Source organism: Hypomesus nipponensis, chromosome 19 (genome assembly GCF_054491055.1).
Source record: "Hypomesus nipponensis isolate SF chromosome 19, ASM5449105v1, whole genome shotgun sequence".
Taxonomy (NCBI): Eukaryota; Metazoa; Chordata; class Actinopteri; order Osmeriformes; family Osmeridae; genus Hypomesus; species Hypomesus nipponensis.
Window position 1 is genome coordinate 10830796 of NC_140379.1, and position 19231 is coordinate 10850026.

The 19231-nt window shown below is 38.3% G+C and overlaps 1 protein-coding gene across 1 annotated transcript; it reads left to right on the forward strand.

Annotated features, from left to right (window-relative positions):
- The first annotated feature begins 285 nt into the window (after positions 1-285).
- LOC146246979 (leucine-rich repeat-containing protein 4C-like) lies at positions 286-2184 on the forward strand. Its single transcript, XM_084682498.1, has one exon. The coding sequence runs from the start codon at positions 286-288 to the stop codon at positions 2182-2184; it is 1899 nt and encodes a 632-aa protein (XP_084538624.1).
- Positions 2185-19231: the final 17047 nt, after the last annotated feature.

Sequence of the window (19231 nt, forward strand, 5' to 3'; positions counted from 1 at the left end):
TGTTATATCACTGTATATGTTTACATTTACATTTTGTCATTAAGCAGACGCTCTTATCCAGAGCGACTTACAGTAAGTACAGGGACATTCTCCCCGAGGCATTTGGCACAGCAGGTATTCGATCCGACATCCTTCTGATTACTAGCCCGACTCCTTCACCGCTCAACCATCTGACTCCCTATATATAGACTTTCTATATAAGGAGCATAGTGGGATATCTGTCACCTGTCTAATATTATTCTCTATCCTCTTTTACAGCGAGGACCAGCAGCAATTGAACTATGAATGCCGAACACGATGATCTCTTCCCTCCAGCGCCTGACAATGAAAGGTCCGAGGCTTAAGGGGGCCCTGTCCAACCCCTTCTTTGTGCTACTGTTGACCCTCCAAATCCTGGTGGTAGCTGGGCTAGTCCGTGCCCAGACATGCCCTTCCGTCTGTTCTTGCAGCAATCAGTTCAGCAAGGTAATCTGCACACGCCGGAGCTTGCGTGATGTGCCTGATGGCATCTCCACCAACACACGTTACCTGAACCTTCAGGACAACCTCATTCAGGTAATTAAGGTGGACAGCTTCAAGCACCTGCGCCATCTAGAGATCCTCCAACTGAGCAAGAACCATATACGCAACATAGAGATTGGTGCCTTTAATGGGTTGGCCAGTCTCAACACTCTGGAACTCTTTGACAACCGGCTCACAACCATCCCCAACGGAGCATTTGAGTACTTGTCCAAGCTGAAGGAGCTTTGGTTACGGAATAATCCCATTGAAAGCATCCCGTCTTATGCCTTCAACCGCGTACCCTCATTGCGAAGGTTAGACTTGGGTGAGCTTAAGCGATTGTCCTACATCTCAGATGGAGCTTTCAAAGACCTGAGCAACTTGCGCTACTTGAACCTTGGCATGTGTAACCTTAAAGAGATACCTAACATCTTACCTTTGGTGCGGCTTGAAGAGCTGGAAATGTCAGGAAACCAGCTCACAGTCATTCAGCCAAGCTCCTTTACCGGGTTAGCAAACCTTCAGAAGTTGTGGATGATGCATTCCCAGATCCAAATAATTGAGCGAAACTCTTTTGACGACCTCCAGTCTTTAGTAGAGCTCAACCTGGCACACAACAACCTCACCTTGCTTCCACATGACCTCTTCACCCCGTTGCATCGTCTAGAGCGTGTCCATCTTCACCACAATCCTTGGAATTGCAACTGTGACATCTTGTGGCTCAGCTGGTGGCTTAAAGAGACGGTCCCTGCTAACACCAGTTGCTGTGCCCGATGCCATACCCCGACCAGCTACAAGGGCCGCTATATTGGGGAGCTGGAGCACAGCTACTTCCAGTGCGATGTCCCCGTAATCCTGGAGCCACCTGCTGACCTCAATGTGACAGAAGGTATGGGCGCAGAGCTCAAGTGTAGGACAAGCTCGTTGACATCCATCAGCTGGTTGACACCAAATGGTTCATTGGTGACACACGGAGCATATAAGGTGCGCCTGGCAGTTCTAAACGATGGGACACTGAACTTCACCAGTGTGACCATGCAGGACACTGGGACTTATACCTGCATGGTTAGCAACACAGCAGGCAACATATCTGCCTCTGCAGTGCTAAACGTGACTTCTGTAGAAAATAGTGGGGTCACTTATTTTACCACAGTCACAGTGGAGACTACTGAGTCATCTGCAGATGAGAGCCAGACACAGGCACTTCCACCTTATGGCTGGGTGTCATCTTCAACCACCAGGGGGCCCCTGGTTTCAACAAGGACCACAGAACTGACATACACTATCCCTGTTCTGGACCTGGATGGAGAGGGTGCCCTCAATGGCCTTGATGAGGTAATGAAGACTACAAAGATCATCATTGGTTGCTTTGTGGCTATTACACTCATGGCTGCCGTTTTACTGGTCATTTTCTACAAGATGAGGAAGCAACATCATCAGCAGGATCCTGATGGCCCTGCCTCCTCCATGGAGGTCATCACTGTGGAGGAAGAGTTGGCAGGGGTTGCCGCCATGGAAACTCACTTATCTCTGCCCCCATTGGATCACTACAACCACTATAACACTTACAAGAGTGCTTATCACCATCCCCCCATGATGAGCTCCTTGCACAGCTCGGCCACACAAGAACCTTTACTTATTCAAGCCAGCTCAAAAGACAATGTGCAAGAGACCCAAATTTGATTTTGCATCATACAAGTCAAATTCTGTATTTCACATCTGATACAGGGAGTACGAGGGCCAAATGAGGAGGAATAACTTGACATACTGTGACACATCTGAAATGTGTCATCAACTGAAAATGGAGGATGCACTGTTTCAAAAAGTGTCTTTAAAAAACAAAGATTATTTATTAAAAGTATGTCTAGTGGCTAAAGGAAGACAATTTAATATGTATTAGCATTTTAGCCCCTGTTCTTATTTTCTCGGTCTTATATTGCTTTAAGAGAAAGAATGGTTTACTGCTAGCAAATATTTTAAAATAAGATTGATCAACCATACCCAGCCAATCCTAAATTAATGCACTTGCCAAATGTAACAACCCATATTACATTTGATTACATTATTTGATTACAGTTGAATATAGAATAGTGTCCCCCTGATAGAAATACTTCCTTTGCACATCCCATGTTGTTACACAATTAATTTTATTATTCTTGGTGTCCTATGCTTGCACAGATACTGTAGACCTACACATAATAGAAAAGATGCAGTGGATGGATTCTTTCATATAATATCATATTCCACCTGTCACTCAAAGAAGATGAGATACATTTGTTCTTGTTCTGGCCTGTTAATGAAATGAGCAATGAGGCCAACACGCCTGGGGAGCGAGGCAGCCAAATTACTGAACTTGCATTTCCCTAGTGGCTCTTAAACAACAACTATACATCTTTCTCTTTAATTAAGATGAAGGTCTCCCACACCCTCTCTCTTCCCTTTCTCCTCCCTTTCCATTGCTCACTTCTACTTCACAACCTTCTCTCTCCTTATCCTCCCTCCTTCCATTTTGCTATCTATTCTTTAATCTATTCTCTCCCTTTACCCTCTCCCCTCATATCCCTCTGAATCTTCCCAACCCTAGCTCACAAACACTTCTCTGTTTCTCCTAGGCACATTTTCATTAACCATGCCATATCTCGTTTGTCTCGCTTTATCCTTCGGCATGTGTCGATCCACAGAATGTCAGTGGAAAATAAAGGGGAGCATACGGCTCCACTCAGTGGCACCCCCATTAGCACTGCAATGATCTTTGTCCAAGCAGTGTCACGTTACGTTGGTATCACCCTGAGGTCATGCAAGCGCGGGTGCTGATAGTCCATCTGTTAACACAGATAAGGAAGCAAATGAACTAGCCAAGTAATTCTGTGTGACCCTGGTAGCTAACAAGAAGGCTAACACACTTACTCAACAGCTACCTACATTTACTCACCAAGTAGACGCTTTTTTTCAAAGCGACCAAGAAAGGGCTTTACAAAAAGTGCATAGGTCAATGATCATAAACAACGAGATATCCCCAAAAGCATTGCGGGTAGCCAAACAATGAAAATACATTGTGACTATAAATAGCTAATTAAACAGTATCAGGAGTCCATTGCTAGGCTTTCAGGACATTGGAGAGGTGATGGCAAAACAGTGTGAGACTTTCCCTTCATCGACGTATCAACATTACATCTAATGGGAGGTAGAGGCCTTTAATCAAAAAGACCCCTAGTCTATTTGCCCAAACCATCTTTGATGTTAAATCATTTGTCATCCTTCCATCACAACACTCTCTCCTCATTTTCTGTTTCTGTACTCGGCTTTGCTTTACAATTTTTCAGTAGAAAGAAAGATGTAAAGGTGATGATAAAGAAAAAAGTGCAGGAGGTAGAGCAAAGAAGATCTACAAATGGATATATTGTGGATATGAAGATAGAACAGTGAAAAATAGATAAGGCCTAAGGTGGTAGAATATCTGTCAGACAGTCACCATGGAAACACTGACCTTACATAGAGCTCAGTAAGTAGTTATCCCTTTCACTTTGGTATGGATGCAGCAGTAGACACACAATTTAACTCTCGTGCTATTTTACAAATCTAGCACTAGATTTTACTATAACTGTCTTTAAAAATAACAAACTGACACATTTCAATTGGGTTAAGATGAATCAAGTATGACATCCGTATGTTGTCCGATTTGAACAATTAGCAATGCTTGAGCACATAATTAAGTCAATTGCTAGATCTTGACTGCTGTGGTCAAGGGATGTGGGTAAGGGCTCATTAAGCTTGACTTAATGACACAAGACTGCATTATCATAAGTGTTGTACATGCCTGTTTTGGTATTCATATTTGGCTGTAAAATACTAATACAAACCATTGTTTTACAGTAATTCATGAACTCATGCCCATGGCATTCAGGTACTACTTGGAATACTGGAATGGAATAGTCTAACCAGGCTTCTGCGCCTGGTACAATCTTTAAACGATTAAGAAGATAATGATTCTGTATATCAGCGATCAAATGTGAACCATTCTTTCATTTGTAGAGGACTTATTTTGAATACTCTTATTTCATTTATGCTTTTGGTGGCTGAATGATTCAGTTTTTATGATTTGCGAAATGTAGGCTTTAATGTATGAGGTTTTTTTACCCAATTATTTCTTTTGGTTAGCTTGTTAGCTAAAGTAGAGTTACCAACCCAGTTGGTTTGATATGGAGTCTCATAGAATGTATGTTTGCCTCTATTTGAGCAGTAAACTATTTCAGTATATGGGGGAATGTCCCTGTACTTACTGTAAGTCGCTCTGGATTAGAGCGTCTGCTAAATGACTAAATGTAAATGTATATTACAGCAAGTATACATGGTAGAAGAAGGTGAATGATTAAAATGTAAAAAGTAGTTCAAGGATTTTTATATTTTACTATAATGAGTTTGATTTGAATCAGCAACCCAATTATGAAATTATTCTGTTTAGTTTAACTGTTGATGTGAGGGGAGAAAATTGGTACGTGTTTCCTTCTCTTATTTTTGGAGAGAATTACTGTATCCTCAAATGTTACATTTATACAAGACGTATTTTCAAAAATAACATGCAAAAAACTTTATGATCGTAATTTTACATGGGCTTACATGTTGAAATGCAAAGAAGGCTAACAGGACAATACTCAGATTTCTCTATCAATGACCTTTCCCAAGGATGGTGTACATTTATTCATACCAGAGATTGTAGTTCATACAGAAATACAAATAAAACATTGCATTTTTTCCAGGATGTGGTGTACAAACTTTGATGACATGTTTTCAGGGATATGTGATTTTTTTTTTCCCTCCTTCTTGCATGCACACAAACACATTCATGTTTTAACTCCTAGGGTAAATATATTACTGTGTGTGGTGATACTAAAATAGAAATTGAAAAAACATTTTTTTTAAGACATGAGGTTCTCTTCAAAGGAATTTAGCTTATTTTATGGTCACATAAGGATGCAGATCTCATTAATAAAATGAGGAAGTGCTCTTTTAGCTGTGCTGCCAAATAGCAAAGATGAATGTCTTATTTGCTATTTTCCTATTGGTTGGGTTGGTATTGACTGAAAGGGTAAGCACCGCTTAATCTTTAATATGCTATACCGTAGAACATGCCATTGCACCAGTTGGATTTAAGAGTGGAATGTATGCACATACATGGTACCAGACAAAAATAGATTTACTGTGTTCAGTACTTTTCTAAACGTACATACAGTCCTAGCTTTTTCCAATTCTAGGTCACATAGACAAAATGATTGTCTAGGATAATAGATCAGTGTTTAATTCATAGGAATCTAAGTGACTTGAATCATCCCTAAAAAACATATGTGTCAACACTTTCCATTAAGTTTACATTAACTTACATGTAACTACATAGCAATACCTGTAGAAAATCATTGTATTTTTAAAGGAATTGCCATGTAAGTGTTAGTATTCTCTGACACCTAATGGTTGGATTAAATACAAAATACTAAGCAAAATTACATCAGCAGATATGTGGAACAGCAGACTTGATCCAATAAGTTAGTGAATCTCATGTCCTTCAGGCCCCACATATAGCAGATGATAGAGTATTGTAGAGTTGGGTGCAAAGTGTCTCATAGTAGGGTGTGGTCAGTAAATATGGATAGGTGCTGCTATGTGCTCACCATGGTTGCCTCAACTTTTAGTTGAGTTCACATCATGAACATAAATTACACACAGAGCTCCTTGCTTTAGTACTATTGCTTTAACCGACAAATCCAAACCAGTACAATGTGCAAAGCTTTTTCTGTAGATATTTTTCTACAAAGTGGTATTGCATTCATTGTTGTTTCAAAGTTTTCAGGGTAAAATGGTCTCCTATGCCTATTTGGACCTCATTCCTCTGATCCACATTGTTATGTATAAAATGTGGCAACCTAAAGTGCACTTTGTCTCGATTTCCATATTGCTATTACCAAACCCTTCTTTTTAGACCAACAAGGAAGGGCTAAATAAGGACCCAATATGTGTTGAGTGAAGAGGAATTCATTTGGAATTGGGCCCATAAGAGAGGAAGGTTTGCAACTATGCGTTTCCTTTAGAACTTGTGTAAGCACTTTGCTTGTGTTAGGATCCTGGAAGGAAGCCAAACTTTAAGAAATAACCTCAATCACCTTTTGAAAGGATTACATACATTGACATTTTGACATTTGTAAACACAAATTAGATCTTACTTTTTGGGTGTATGTGCCAGCTACCTGGCACACGACTATGGCTTTAAAGGGTCCACTCAATGCAGAGTGTTAGCTGTGATTCACTTCTACAATTAGTTGCAAGGGGACAGTACACAATCAAATAGCACAACGCATTTTTTCTTTACCAACACAAAGTATTAAACATTTAACTATATCTTTATCAGCAACCCACAATATGTCTGTGTAAGGCTCTTTGAGTCTGATGGAAATTAAATTTCATTTAGGTGTATCTGTAAAATTTGAAAAATGTTGGTCACCTTCAATAGCTATTGTAGGTAATTTTTACTAGTTTATAATTTGGTGTTATGTTCCCTCATAATTACAGCGTTATTGTAATGTTACATGGCTGTCACATTTTTACATTTAGGTATTCAAAAAAAGGTTTTGGGTTCGGCCTCCATTGACTCTCTCCTTCAAAAATAAGAGAACATCATATGTTCTCTTAATTAAACAAATAGATTGATCAATAATTTGCTAAATAAAACCTTAGGTAGACCATGCAAATAATTAATTTAGCATGAATTCTGAATTTCATGTGCTTTCTGGCCGCGGCAGTGGAGTTTGGCCTGTAGTATGAAATGTGAGAAAGAGGTCCTTCGTTTCCACATTGATCATGTAATTATAGTGAGGGCAAACGGCCATGTGACTGACCTCCAGATATTTTGATATCTTGCCACAGAGACAGAGTTAATTTTCAGCACATCATGATGAGTTATGAATGGGGAGAAGCTATTGCTCTAAGCTTCAGTCCATCGCCTCCTGTGGTCCCAGACACTGGTACAGAGTAATTTATTGGACCCTTACAATATGTGTGTGCGGGTGTGTGTTTGTGTGTTCCTTAGTGATGGATAGACTTGGGACCATGACAAATCACTGGAAGTGCATCAGTTAATTAATTTGGCCTCTGCCGCTCAACCGTCATGAGAGGGCAAAGAACTCAGTGTGTGTAATCCCCTGGCTCAGAGGAAATATCTACACTGTAAAATGGTGGATAGTTGTCACCCCTTATAGGGCTAAAAAAAGAAGAAGCCATAGGGAGAAATAGATGGTTATAAAGTCATTATACACTGATGAGTCTCCAATTTGTGCTGTTATTTTTGTTTTGTATTTGCTCTAAAGATTGTAGTTTCTTTTATTTGATAAAGGATGATCACAACATTACAGATTGTTTTCGTCAAACTTGTTCAGAAAAAACTCATTCGTTTTTTATATCTTACAATATGGTACTGTGGTTAAGATCCCTTGATAATGAAAGTTTGTGTCTTTTATAATTTTTTGTTAGTTATGGCGCACAGTTATACAGTAATAATGATTATGCTTATGGCAAATGAAGAGTATCAAATATATAGTACCTCTAGTGGTGAAAATATTTTTTTTTAAATACCCTTCAAGACATCTACCCATGAATGATTTGGTAATAATCTAATATCAAAATTGTTAATCAATAATTGTATTTTGACTAATTAGAGGCACAAGTCTCTTAAATCTCAAGGAGTCTTTCAACCTGAAAATGTGAATTTTAATTTTTTCACGTCCGCTTCTACAGCTTGAGAAAAATCCTTAGATTCCTTCTCTCTTATCTAGAAGTCTCCTCGTCTCCATGTAAGAGTAATTAAGCACTAACATGAGATGTCTGTCTGCAGCTAAACTGTAATTACCATCCACATTACGCCAAAAGGGCGTTTGGAGTAATTAGCATTCCCCCACTGCAGTCTTGAAAATGAACACCAGAGAAGGAGCATTTAGTCTCCCTTTCAATGCAAGTAGGAGAACTGAGCATTGGTGAGTAAGGATGCTTAATAGTATAAAACCTATCTTACAGTACACACTAGCAATACCTCTGTGGTTTTAGCATTTTAATCCCTCTAATGTAAATTGTATTTTTTTGTATTGACAGGGACACACATACACAATGTGTAGATCACAGAATGATATACATTTGTCATGTAAAATATATTAAACTAGATTTTATCAAAAGGCCTTCAAGGACTTGCAGGATAAGGGTACTGTGCAACTGCTTAGAGGGAAGACAGCAGCTTGGTCACGATGCACACCTAAAGCACTAGGTAGACTTTTGGCAGCCTTTTATAGGATGCAGACTAGAAACCAATTAGATCATATCCTGGGTAGGGAAGCTAGGCCAAAATACAGTACAGCAAAAAAGTTGTTTTCAAACAGAAATAATTTGTCAGACAATCTGTCTTGACTTGGTCAGAGACTGAAACCTAATCGGGCCAAAATCAAGTGTCAAAAGCTATAGTCTGACCTGCTCTGTTGATGCTGTGGGGTTCTGGACAGCACAGCTCTGTCTCCTGCCCTTCTCCATTGAGTCTGACTGCGCACTGAAGTGAGAACATGAAAAGGAGTGGCACTTGTCCAGAAATGAGCTGCTTCCTGTTACAAGATTAATTGGTAAAATAGAGAAAGGATTGTTCAACAAGATAGTGGGCTGGGATAGGGTACATATAAATGGCGGGTTGTAGAGACAAACTTCAAGTCAATGACAGGATATTGCCATGCAGTTAAATCATTAACTTACTGTAACTATTAAAATTTTCAATTCAACTGGTTTCATCTTGTGTGACCCCCATGTACAGTAAGTCTTTAAATGGCTGGGTAATGCACCCTAGAGCCCCATGTTTCATTTTTAGTGTTCAAACTAATGACACAAGCGTGGTTCCTACTGAGTCAACCGCTCCCCTGGTAGCCTTGTAATCTCCAGTACAAAACAACACACTTCGTGTTTCGATTTCCTTCCCAGGGTTCAGATCCAGCTGTGTGACTTCATAGTAACACTTTGTTAGAACCACAGGCCAAGTTTGCACTGCCGTTTTAACACTATTATAGATGTATTCATGATTATGCCACAATGAAGATTATTTATAATGAAACATATGATGAAGCCATAAGACACTTTAGATACAGTGATCTAAAGTGTACTGCCAGGCCCCCTAGCAATATTTGCTTGATTTTAAAGCACTGCAACAATCTTCAATACAGTGTAATATACTGACTTCCTATCACACAGCAGCATTATTGTTATTAAACAATGCAACAACATCTTATAAGATACTACCTAGTGCTACTACTATTAGTTAAGACACACGCAGGACAGTAATAGTAGGAATATTATCATTGATAAAAAGGGACAGATCTGGGCTATATAAACCCCAAAATGTATTGCTTCTGTCAAATAAGAATGACACAGACTCCTTGTTGGATGTCGGTGCTCAATCCAACAATATGCTGCATGTTGCTTGAATCAATACTCAATTGTGTTGAAAGCACATGCTCTCCCAATGCAGGAGGTTTATTTATTTATTTCAAACCCTGGGCAGTATTTTAATGGGTTCAAGTGAATAGGCAATGCTTGTATTGTAGATCAAAAATTAATCAAAAGATTCCTCCTCTAAAGATCTTCCTCTCTTACTACAGTCATATAATATACAACTTCCTTGGTCCTCAGCATACTATACCAGTACTGTATGCAGAAAACCAAAGTATACTGATCCAATAATCCCATGAAGGTTGCTCAATGTGTTTCTATGTGGTCTCAAATGGTTTGTGAAATGTTGTAATAATGCTTGTGTCGAGGGAAGGGTTAGGAGGTGAGAATGTTCAGATTTGATGTCCATATGTTGATAATGGCTTGATAAAAGATTGCTGTTGTGGGAGGTTTATGCCTGTTCAAGAAGGATGATTGGAAAGTTAAAGGTTGATTTAAAAATGTATTGTTATGTTATAGTCCAGTTCTTCAGATCGAAATAGGTCTTTCTAATAGCTATTTATTTTGTAAGTTACAACACCTATCCTGCTCCACCTCTTTGATAACCCTAGCTCTCAAATTTGGAATGAACTGCATTGATATCTAAGCAAGTCTGCATGTGCAGACTTACGACCTCTATGAACAGTATCATCCTGGTACTAACCAATCCAGCACTAAGCTCAATACGTTATTTTTCAAATATGTGGACTCACTGGCGTCTGAGCCTCCTCAGAAAATGAAGTCCCTCGTGTTTTTATTATATGTTTGTATGTTGTTTTGTAATCTATGGACCTAGTAAGTGTTCAAAATAAAGTTTATATATATATATAAGTGACATTCCAAAAAAATGCAAATGGGCTGCAACAGAGATCTGACTTTGAGTAAAACGTAATGATGGATCATTTTCTCATAGCTATTAAGAATAACAAAAGGGAACAATACACAGCAAAAAAATGTAAACCTTGCTCTTGAGATGGACTTGCCAAATGTAAACTACAAACTTTTAATCCAAGGTGATAACTTTTTGGATACATTTCCAATATTTGGGCTGGTTGTGCTGCACATATTTCAATGTCCAAAAATACCTATGTCTGATTTGGGATTCAGTTATTTCGTTATGGTACAACTCAGTCTAACAGCTACAAAAAAATGTGTATGATCAAATGCTGACTTTTAACTCATCATAAATTATGTATTTCACTATCAGTTCAGAGTTTTTAATATTTTGTGTAGTATGGAGTGTATAGTATATTTTATTTAATTGTGGTGCTAACTCAATTATTCACAGTCCTCTTCTCCCCAAAATAGCTCTCCTGAGCTGCTCTTGCAGTATGTTCCACCTGTACATAAGGGTGGAATGTTGTGAATGGCTGAATTCTAGAAGGTACAATATAGTAAGCTCCAAATTATGTGATTTTTGGGTGGAATGTTAAAATGAGAAGGAATGACTCACTGTTGTTGCTTCTGAGATTTGATGCATCAACCAAACATACCACAGGGCACACAAAAGAATGTTATTCTTATTTTCATTTCACTGAAGTGTGATATTATAAGGCAGAATCCCATTGCTTTACACAGTCCATTGCATTATTGTTAAACCCTGCAAGCTCTTTTGAGCTGCAAGTGTTGGGTAGTAGAGGGCAGACAAGGCAGTGCTCCATAGTCTGGTGTGTTTCTCCGCATTCACAGGTGGTTGGGCCAGTCTTGAATCCCCATCCGACCAGATATCTTTGGATCGTCCTGTTCTCGTTCTAAGGCGATTGAGCGTTTTCCATTGAGCCCATGATGTTTCTGAGCCAGGGGGTAGGTTTTCAGAAGGGGGAATGTTAAAACAGTCTTTCAAATCGTGCTCTCGGGTTGTGCATGACATCTGTTGTGCAGCAATTACTTTGACAGCACCTCAGCGAAGAGTAAAATTTTGAATCACTATATGCTACAGTACAGGCTCCAGGGTTAAAGCACAGTTCACAAAGTGCTTTGCAAGATAAAGAAAACATTGCTGTGTTCTTGCTGATAATACACCACAACTTTCAGGGAGCACAGGACCAGCAGGGTCAAATGATATCCTGTGCAGCATGCTCGGAGGAACTGCACTGTGAAGTGTACTGTATCTAAACAATCCACAGACATACCACTAACCTCTACATATCATTTTCCAGAATAAGTTTGATTATATAAGTCTGTTAATACTACATCTGTTGGTGAGAACAGACTCACAGTTCTTCCTAGTCAGCAGTAACAAGTAGGTCACATCTCGTTGAATACCTTTTTTATTTAGTATGTTGAAGGTTGTTTAACAAACATGTTCAATTATATGGAGACATCAAGCTAAATTCTACAATACTATATTATAGTATATTTTTTGTACAATCAAATTTTTGGGGATTCTGGCATTTTCTGTTGGATTGCCATGGCAAAATATGACATAGCGACAATAAGTGGGTCAACAAAAAAAGTTACAGAAGGCAGTTTTTAAGAGCTTAAACAGAGTACAGAGGCAGCAGAGGAAGGCACACAGATTACTTCTCACCCTCTCCCACATTGGATTAAAGGGAGATAGCAAGAATGGGAATGGAACAATTTATATAAAGCAGCTCACACCCTTAAGAGTCAAAGATGGGGACATTGTCCTTAGGAAAACACTGATGGTATTCTGTGAATACTCTTCAGTCTTTTCAGCATGGAGCAAGATTTCACAGATATGTTATCGTTAATATGTATAGTTTGGAGAGTTAAAAAAAGAGAATCGCAAAACACATCACTGTGGAGCGGCATTTGGTTTTATTTTTAATTGTTAATTTAATTTTGCTGATGTGGATCTGCATTGCACACTTGTCATCATTACTTTGTTGGTGTCTTGTATAATAGTTTCTTTTTTTGGCAGAAATATAAGACAGGCTTATGAACATAAAAGCTCACATTCATGGAGCTCTTTCAACGCTATAATCAGGTACTCCTAACATAAAGGCCTACAAATAAGGCAAACTATTTCCTCCAGGATTGTAGTCACTACCATAAGCCTTGTCTAAAACTATAACCCAATCTTGGTCCATTTGGAGATAAAAGAACTTTTGACAGGATCATACAGAATACAATGTTCATCACAACAAGCATCACACAAAGAAAACTGCAAAAATGTTTATCCCAAAACAGGAAATCTGTCAAAGACAACAAGGCAATTGTTTTCTGATAAGATGGGTGAGACTTGCTCAAAATTAGCACAATTATTTGTCCAAAGGAAATTAATTTTGGGGGGATCTATCACCGGTAATGCTCACAGTTACAGGATGAGGCTCATTCATGGGAAAATGTGTTCAAATTCACATGCACAGTTAGAAGAATTGAAAAATGGTAGAATTGTAAAATGACACAAAATGTGTTATTATATGTAATTATTTTAATATATAAAATTAAAGGTGACACACTTCCAAACTCAGCCTCTGTGTGTGTAATATGAATATCTACCTGCCCTGTTTCTTTCCAATTTTTTGGTGCTATGGATAGGTCATTGCGCAAGTAAATTACTTACTTTGCATTAAATTATCACATCGTCTTGGTTTGAGTGTCAGAGAGAATAAACTGCATTTAATGAACAACGAGATGGAGGGACAACTCACTCAGAGTTTTGTATTCCTTACTGGGTTCTTTTTAGGTGAAGTAAGGTAAGGCTGTACACTATTACGCAAAATCAGTTGTCCAACCAAATTTAAGTTGTCTTTTAGGTAACTTATCTCCCCACCCTCACACCCACAGCACATGTTCTAACAATGCCCTACCCAGAGCACTACTCAGATGGCTGGGCTCTCTTCAATAGTCAGGTTGATCACTAAAGAGTTTCCTCAATATATAATTAATAATAAGTTAATTACTAAAGATTTTCTTCAATATATATTGGAATCAACATATTTGGATATGGGTAGATACCGTCTTAAAGCTAATGTTCACTGCATAAAAACGTAGGTGTCTGTGAGATCTATCACAATATCACTCTCTGATTGAAGGAATCTCAGCATTGCTGAAGGGCCCAGTATCATTTTTTAATCTGTTGCATAAGAGAAGAGGTTGGGGATGTAGAATGGAGTAACTCTGGTCTTCTAGTCAATCAACCCTAACTTTAACACGTTGGGAGTCAGGTGGCTGAGCGGGTAGAACATCGGGCTAGTAATCCGACGGTTCCCAGTTTGATTCCCGGCCGGTGCTCATGAGGTTGTGTCCTTGGGCAAGGTACTTCACCCTACTTGCCTCGGAGAGAATGTCCCTGTACTTACTGTAAGACGCTCTGGATAAGAGTGTCTACTAAATGTAAATGCTGAATATTAGTACATTTGAAATCGATCCAATTTTTCTGTTCTATCATTGAATGTATTACAGCTCTGGGAAAAATTAAGAAACCACTGCACCTTTTTGCAGTGGCCTCTTAAATTTGACCCTTCTGTTCCTCACTCAAAATTGTCCTCAACTTTTTTTTTAAGGAAATAAAAAGGTTCTTAAGGCTTATTTTTTTCCAGAGCTGTATATTCTAAGCACTGCCCAGTGTTGCATTGACTTGTTACCTAAATTGTGAACTACATTTATTTATTTAACCCCAAATGAATCATTGTTATCTGCAGAGACAAATACGTTATATCATTATACAATTTAATTCTAAAAGTATTTCTAGACAATAACAGTATTTTTAGTTCATGGTTTATAACAAAATCAAATTCCATAAGTTCACACTGTAGATGTCTTGTTAACCAACAATGTAACTAAACTTTTCCATGCCACCATTGTCTGGATCCATCAACCAAATCTGTAGGGTTCGTGTTTTAGTTAGTTAAAGATAAAATTACAATCACTCTCATTACATTCATCGCCATAGTGTGCATACATTCCCATTTGGGAAATGGCGTCCATCTCATGTCCATGCCTAATAAATGGATTTAAGATCCATTAGCTGATGAGATTGGAAATGACATTACGTCCTTCAATGTGAACCAAATTGCATCAATTTTCAAAGATATTATGCGTGAGTAACACCCCTTGTACATGTCAATCAATGCTCTTATCTGCTTCTCCTGGGAAGTTTGTCATCAGTCTGTTATTGTGGGTCAATGGGTGAGTGGAAACTCAGCATCTGAAAAAGGCTAAATATGTTAGTTTGTAAATAACTGTATCTACTCAAAAATGATAATTGCTATAGTTTAACCGAAATTAACTTTGGCTGATTAAGGACAATGAAAAGATGTTTGTTTTACAAGGCAAAGATACTGTATGTTGAGGTAAGGAAGATTTATGAAAGGATTAAATAGAACATTCCTAATTAAATGTGGTAATTCTCCTACAATTGGTAACTGTGTTATTGTGCCATTTAAATGTCTTTTTTTATCAATAAAATTGCAGCTTGTACTCCCCAGTTGGTGCTCAAATGCTTTCTTTTGCAAAGTTGATACAACTCCTGTTTAATTGGAGCTACAGTGTCATTGTGATCAGTAAAACAACAAGTATATCAGAATAAGTTTTAGTTTTGGCCTTATATCATATTCAAAATAATTGGGGGAAACATTATATATTGCCGACTCGAATCCAATCTATTGTAGTTTGACAGTCCTTTCTCAATGGTGAAGGTACAATGTTCCCAAGAAGTCAAAACTTCGATTGAAAAAATTATTAGGTTTCACGCTTGGTGTTTCAGCTTGAAGGGTTGTTCAAGTAATAGTTTTACTACAATATTTACAAAATGTCACATTTACATTTTTTACAAAAAAATATGGAGATCACTTTTTTATGGAGATTAATTTTACTAACAGAGGACACCATCCACAGAAGTCAGCAAAGACCTGCATAACAATATTAATTATCCAATGAGAGGTGTGTCAGGGAACTGACAAACATAGTCGTATATAGTCGCCATAGTCACAAACACAGTCGCCATTGTCACAAACATAGTCACCACAAAGGAAGTATTTATTGCAATATCTTCGGCAGGACAAGATTAGTCGCATGGTCGCATACTATGTATCTTGATTTGACCAATAAACCAAAGCTTTGTTCAAGTTATCTATCTTTGCCTAAAGCTCTGACAGCAACACTGGAAATATCTTCAGTATAAGAGGCAGAATAGCATGCAATCCTCATCCACCTCTATTCACCCCTATACCCATTTAATATCTCTCTGCCTTTCTTTGTTATCACTGCTCCTTTTATTGTGTCTGCTCCAAGGCCAATTAGGAGGGGACAAAAAGACAGTGTGAACAAGGCCAACTGATGAAAATCAAATGAGGCTGGGAAAAGAGAAAAAATAACAAAGCATACTCCTAATGAATGCACTTACGAACCTGTAACTAAACTACTTTATAACACTGAATATGAGAAAAGCCGATAGCTGAAGACTTTTCAGATGGAGGTTTACTCTTACAACAATGAAAATAAGTTCAAAAAGTGTGTAGGTAAGGAAGTACAAACGGTGCATATGTAAGACAAATATGAGAAATCAGATAGATTTACAGGATGTTTTAACTTGTATGCATACACACACAGCTTCAGTCTGCTAGACTTGATGTTGTATACTTTCTGTCAAATGAAGCTGCCAAGAACATTCCAATTCCCTCTTTCAAATTGGTGGAGATCCGGCTTCCTTCCTTTTGAAATGACTTTTGTGACTCCAGCCCTTGAAGTTCAATGCATTATATCAACAAAAGAGAAGCCGTATGGTATATTATAGGGTTTTTCACCCCAAAAATGCAGTTTTTCTGCAGTTGCCTTGAGCTCATGCATGCAGGGCTTTCACCCACAGTGACAAGTGACCTTGCAAAAAATATACTTGTCCTTAGCTATCTCATCTCAATAGATGACAGAATATCTCAGATATCAGACAATTTTCTTGGCTACTGTACATGTTTGTGCTGAAACAATCCAATTTTCTTGTGGCTATTAAGTGGGAAGGATTTTCCTGAACTAGGTAGTGACAAATCAAAGGCCCAGTCAGGATTCTAGTACACAGATTTGTCAGTCAAATCTAGGCAGATATGTTTAAGTACTGTAAGCAGTGAAAGTAATTCGAACAGGTCATGATTTCCACTGCTTATTTGCGATTACATTTTCATGTAGGTGAACACACAGTCTCTTTTCTCATTCACATTTTCCAGATGTGATAAAAACCTAATCATGCCAAAAACCTGGCGAGTCCTTTTTGAAATCTCTGCACAGTTGGCGCCTGCTCGATAATTAAGGGGGAAGAGCAGGAGCTTTGAGTGAGTGTCCCCCTGTGTCCAGGCATATCTTGACAGACAAGAGAAAATGGTTGTGCACAATGTTGATTTGAGAGGGAACATTTTTCACATTTCCATTTCCTACTGAAGTGGTGGACAATCAAAAGGGGGGATTATGATAGGCAAGAGAAAGAGAGAAGGGAGAGATGGTACTCACCAATGGGAGTGTTTCCTGCCCTTCATCAAATGTTTCCCCTCTTAATACTGGGAGAGTGAAAAGAAAGGACTATTTGAATTGATTTTCAGTTTATTGGTTTATTGTAAAGTTCTTCCATTCACTACTGAAAGACAAAGGTACTGTAGTATGTATTAAGTGAGCAGATATCATACTGTGCCTATACAGATAGTCATCATACTGTGCCTATACAGAGATTAATTTCCTGCGGAAGTGTAGGGCTTGGAAATGCAAAATGATTCAGAACCTTTTACACTATACACCCCTAAGCAACACAATCCATATAGTCACAAACACATAAACTAACACACATTCTAATGATTCAATCAAGACAATAACATTGACCTTAATCAGTCCCACTGAAGGTATTGCAGCCTATTTGATTCCAAATATTAATTAAATACATCTGATTTACTGTGTGTTGCAATTCCATTTATCAGAAGGTGTTATTACACTAACCTGCTATTAGTTCAAGTATATATTTTTGCATTCCTCTACCCTACAAACAATTCAGATACATGTACTGCATGATATTGTCGATTGGGAACAAACTCCAAAGTGAGCTGGCCACGTTTGAGTAGGGGACTCAACGTTTTAGCAAGGGCTGAGAAGGAGAGGTACCTAGGGATCTGTGTTTGTATTAGAAATTGCCTGTCTCTCTTCTCATCCAACTAAAAAGAATGGCTGATTGCTTGGAGGCAGATGAATTCCCAGAGAGTAGCTCAATTATTGACTTTGTTAAGTCAACCTTTAATGTACAAATCACCATACAGCATGTCTTTGCGACAGCCAGGCCGATGACAGCACATTCAGCTCACAGTCCAACATACATTAATTCCTTGCAATCTTCACACTCAATTTGGTCTTGAATGTTGGCAACATGGCTGAACCGAGTTAGGTAGGGTCAATTCTACAAATAATCCATTTGTTGTGCACCATACTTACATTTGGTGACTCCAGGAAGAGAACATTTGAATTGAAAGGCATAGCATGTACAGCCCAAATTTACAAGATCTTGTGATGAGACTGGTAGCTAGCATGTTTTAGACTGCTAGCCAAGACGAGTGAGTTTATAGGCAATGTAGATAATATAACACAATGCTAAATGTATTGCTGTGTTCAGTTGTTCCTGTGTCCTGATTGTGTTCTGATTGGCCGATATCAACCTGTGCTCTGACTTAGACGACATCAGAGGAAAGTCTTACATTGTAGCCTACTGTCCAAAGTAATCCCAGAGGATGAATTATGAAAAAGAGAATTCACTTTTTGTTGTTTGTACATTTAACTGACAGGGCAGCAATCTGGGTTACAAAGCATGTTATAAAAGCACAAATGACATACACTGGACATGCAGTTTAAAACTTGCCAACAGTGCCACCATATGGAGATCCCCAGTTCCAACCATTTACATTTTCAGTATCTAGAACAACTCATGGCACTGCATCAGATGCCATAAAATAGTGTAATAGAGGACATGGTCAAATAAACTACCCTTCCCAGTAATTGAAAGAAGACAGTTAATAATCAACAGAAGACCACTACCCTGACCTGTCATTTAATCGGACTTACCTTAATATAAGCAAACTAGTAAGTAGGTCTATAGTTTATAAACTCGAAAAGTGAGATTAAAAATAGTTTGTCAGTGTGAATAAATTATGAAGGTAATCTATCACAGAATCAATTAATTTCATAACATGAGTTTACACTTCAAACCCAAATTAAATTAATTAGTAGGTGTTGTGTGTGTACTACCAATTGTTGTTGACTGTTTTAACTTTGAGCAAGTGGTGAAAAAAAAATATATATA